We start from the raw sequence: 4,123 nt of genomic DNA, 5'->3' as shown, positions 1-4,123 counted from the left end.
AAGTTTATAGTTTCCATTCTTCTGTGGTGTTGTCGAATTTGTTGTTGATCTCATGTCTTGGTTTCTATATCCTGTGGCGTTTGTTTGGGTTGGTTATACAACTTTGTCTTAGTTTTTGTAATATTTTCACTGGTTTTCATTTATTTATACAATTGCTTTGCAGTTAAAAAAAAAAAAAAAAAAAAAAAAAAAAAAAAAAAAAAAAATACAAGTTGCAGTGACAACTCAATCGTCATGTGGCGTTACATAACGTAGAAAACGCGTTTATGTCATTTTATTTTATACATATGATGTTTTCCGTGCCAATTAAATATAATAATCTTAGTGTCAGCTCTTCTATAAATTCAAGAAGACTGGCTTGTCACAAAAATCAGTGAGGAGCGAAGTTTTATACAAAATATGGTAAGCATTCCGGGGATGATGATATCCTCTTCCGATGGTCCCAGGCCCATGCCAGTGATCGCAATGGGCACAGCAGCAGCGTCAGTCTTCCATGGCAGTGATACCATGGCACCATCGACTATAGTTGAAGCCATTAAGGTGGGTTATCGTCACTTTGACACCGCAGTAACATACCGAACTGAAAAACCTATCGGTGAAGGTATCAGCGAAGCACTCCGGCTGGGTCTTATCAAGTCTCGATCTGAACTTTTCATTACGACCAAGCTGTGGGGCATCTCCGCTGACCGCCATCTTGTTTTACCAGCCATCAATCAGAGTCTCCAGTAAGATTTTGCCTCCCTCCCTATCATATATTCAGTACAATTACTGTTTACCGAGTCGGGGGATTTTTTCAAGTTTAAAACCACGACTGACCTGATCTGACTGAACATTAACAGCCTTGTTATCATCAAAATCATAATTGCTCTCTGTTTTCGGGACGGAGAGGGTAATAAAGAAAGAATATCTACATGTCATCACCTTTATTTCATTAAAGATATAATTTTTATATGTTTTTGTAGATCTTTTATACATGATTGAGTATCACCAGGTTAGGTTAGTATGGGTGCTATATTTTATTATTGAAAGATACCTCATCCTGCTTTATATATATATATATATATATATATATATATATATATATAATGCATGGTTGGTAAGGAGAAAGATAACCAAGTCGAGGGGAGCTAAATAATCATTGAATGAAAGTCCACGATGCATGCTATATATATATATATATATATATATATATATATATATATATATATATATATATATATATATATATATATATATATATATCATCACCTTTATTTCATTAAAGATATAATTTTTATATGTTTTTGTAGATCTTTTATACATGATTGAGTATCACCAGGTTAGGTTAGTATGGGTGCTATATTTTATTATTGAAAGATACCTCATCCTGCTTTTATGCTACTATTTTATATATATATATATATATATATATATATATATATATATATATATATATATATATATATATATATAATGCATGGTTGGTAAGGAGAAAGATAACCAAGTCGAGGGGAGCTAAATAATCATTGAATGAAAGTCCACGATGCATGCTATATATATATATATATATATATATATATATATATATATATATATATATATATATATATATATATATAACACAAATGAAAAAGTAGCTACTAGCTAGACTCTGACGTAAAGTATACGACCTAGCTAATAATAACAATATTATATATAATGTAGGAATCTGGGATTAGAGTATGTGGATTTGTATCTTATACACTGGCCACTGAAGCTAAACCAAGATGAAGTGAAACTCCCTATTCCCAAGGAGTGTATAGCCGCAATCGACATCAAAGCAGTATGGGAAGCAATGGAGGAGTGTCAAAGTCTAGGACTCACCAAATCCATTGGCGTCAGTAATTTTTATCCTAAATTGATTCAACAGATTCTTTCGTTTGCAAAAATCCCTCCTGCTGTCAACCAGGTGATCATCGTCCACTCATAAACATAAAATTTAAGCTGCTATAGCTAGCTACCTAGCCTGATGCATGTTATCATCATAAAATGATTTGTGATAACTTTATTTAACACAAGTCAAGTGAAAATATGTTGTTAATTACTAACATCATTAAAATCTGGTTTGAAGGTTGAGATGAACCCACGTTGGCAACAAAAAAAACTCACTAAATTTTGCAAAGAGAATAGCATCCTCGTGACTGCTTACTCCCCTCTAGGTGCTTTCGGCAATAAGGCATGGGGAGACAACCATGTCATGGAATGCGATGTTCTCCAAGAAATTGCTAAGTCCAATGGGAAGACAGTGGCTCAGGTACTCTTTATTGTCCCACTACTACTCATATAGATATAGCAGCAGATTAGAAAACGTGACGCAAGATGACTTTTAAAGTCAAATATATATGTTCCTTTCTTATTCAAGATGAACCTTGTTCAGTTTTTATTTTTTTTATTTTTATTATTGTTCTTGGTTAAAGTGAATAAGGCGTTGACTATGAAGTCGAACACTAACACATTCACATCAGAAGACTAACACTATAGTACGTATGGTGACCACACGTACTAAACTTCTATTACAAATGTGCAGATTTCTCTAAGATGGTTGTATGAGCAAGGTGTGAGTATCGCAGTAAAGAGCTTCAATACAGAAAGGATGAAGGAGAACTTAGACATCTTCGGCTGGTCCTTGACTGAGGAGGAACTGGAAAAAATCGATCAGATTCCTCAACACAGGGTTGTGTATCTAATAGGCAAAATGACAACTGAGCCCAACGATATAATGGCTGAGATTGATGCAGAGCTTGATTAAAGAAGTATCATGATCAGTAAAAATAAATGTGAATGATCAACTACGTATGCATACTTTAATAAGACATTGTTCATTTGTTTGCATGCTTATATAAATATGAAGGATCAACTACTTATCACATAAATAACACATCCCAAATAGTTTGACTCAATCACCTCCTCTTCCATGTATATACCTCCTGTACATATTATGTGTATTTTCCCTCTTGTATAAAACTATTGCGGCTCCTCTCTAGCCTAGCAACTAGAGACTAAGTTTCGTCATAGTCAATCTCTTCTTGCTGCATATAACATTTTGCAACCAATCGGAATTTATTTCGAATGACGGTTCCGAACTCATCAACTTTGTTATGGAAAACCCGTCGTGTACCTATGACGACTAGATGTTTCGCAGGGGAAACCAAAATTCATACTAGAAAACACCCCTTTAATGATGCGCAAACAATGACATATACTGATAGAGGACACACATTTGTGCATGCCCTAAAAATTAATGTCAGTTTTCCAAAATTTTAAGGATAAAGGACACGCATTTATGCGTGCTCTAGAATTAGTGTCAGAAAAGAAAATAAAATGCGGAGGACGCTTTTCATAAAATGTGCGTCATGTAAATGTGTCGCTTTATAATTTTTTAATGAGACACGCGTTTTAGGCGGGTAATGAAATCGACGAAAATTACCCCCGCTTATTGGATCCCAAAAATTAAACCCCCCCCGCCTCTTCGACATAGCAAGAAAAAGCCCTAGGGCCTTCATCTTCATCTTCAACTTCAACAGTGGGAATACCTAGGTCGATTCTTCAGGGTTCAACAACAGATTTGTAAATAGCAAACGTATACGGTTTTGGATCTTGGCCATGATTATGGCGCTTTGGAGCCAACGACGTGAACATCATTCGTGAACATCTGTCATTTCTTTCTTTCAACATTTCCATATTTTAGTCTTCATAAATCGACAAGGGGCCTATGCAATCAAGTTGTTTCATCTTCATCTCGCTTTGGTTGTAACATCCCGTTTAAAATAGAGTAACTGAATAATAAACCCGGAATCCTGAGAAGTAATTTTATTATTTTTTTATATTATTATTGTCCAAATTAAATAATAATTAGTGAGGTGTTGGTTTTGGGAAGCCAAATGACAAGAATTGAAGTTTCGGGGGTTAAAATGTAATTTTGGGACTTGATTTGTAAATATTTTCATACGTCAAGGGGTGTTTGGTATTATTTGGACTTAATATGTAAGGATTTATGGGGCCAGGGACTAAATGGTAAATTTTGGACTTGAGTTGAAAATAATTTGTCATGGAGGGGCCATTTGGTAACAGTTGGATTTAAATTGAAAAGAAAAGGCGAATGATG

The 4,123-nt window shown here is 34.5% G+C and overlaps 1 protein-coding gene across 1 annotated transcript; it reads left to right on the top strand.

Moving 5' to 3' along the window:
* Positions 1–355: 355 nt before the first annotated feature.
* Positions 356–2,918, top strand: LOC145070531 (D-galacturonate reductase-like). Its single transcript, XM_079017472.1, has 4 exons — positions 356–725; positions 1,684–1,927; positions 2,090–2,272; positions 2,546–2,918. Exons 1-4 carry the CDS (start codon positions 400–402, stop codon positions 2,765–2,767), a joined length of 975 nt encoding a protein of 324 aa, XP_078873598.1. The 5' UTR covers positions 356–399; the 3' UTR covers positions 2,768–2,918.
* The last annotated feature ends 1,205 nt before the right edge of the window (positions 2,919–4,123 follow it).

Source organism: Lactuca serriola, chromosome 8 (genome assembly GCF_051521515.1).
Source record: "Lactuca serriola cultivar US96UC23 chromosome 8, Lser_US96UC23_V15, whole genome shotgun sequence".
In the NCBI taxonomy this organism is placed as follows: Eukaryota; Viridiplantae; Streptophyta; class Magnoliopsida; order Asterales; family Asteraceae; genus Lactuca; species Lactuca serriola.
Note: the sequence above shows the minus strand (reverse complement) of the source record. Positions and strands in the feature narration are given on the sequence as shown.

Bases quoted from the DNA above. Each gene is read 5' to 3' on its own strand.
- LOC145070531 (XM_079017472.1), top strand. From the start codon at position 400: ATGGTAAGCATTCCGGGGATGATGATATCCTCTTCCGATGGTCCCAGG. The intron at 1,928-2,089 runs GTGATCATCGTC...TCTGGTTTGAAG, and splicing joins TCCCTCCTGCTGTCAACCAG to GTTGAGATGAACCCACGTTG. The intron at 2,273-2,545 runs GTACTCTTTATT...ACAAATGTGCAG, and splicing joins ATGGGAAGACAGTGGCTCAG to ATTTCTCTAAGATGGTTGTA.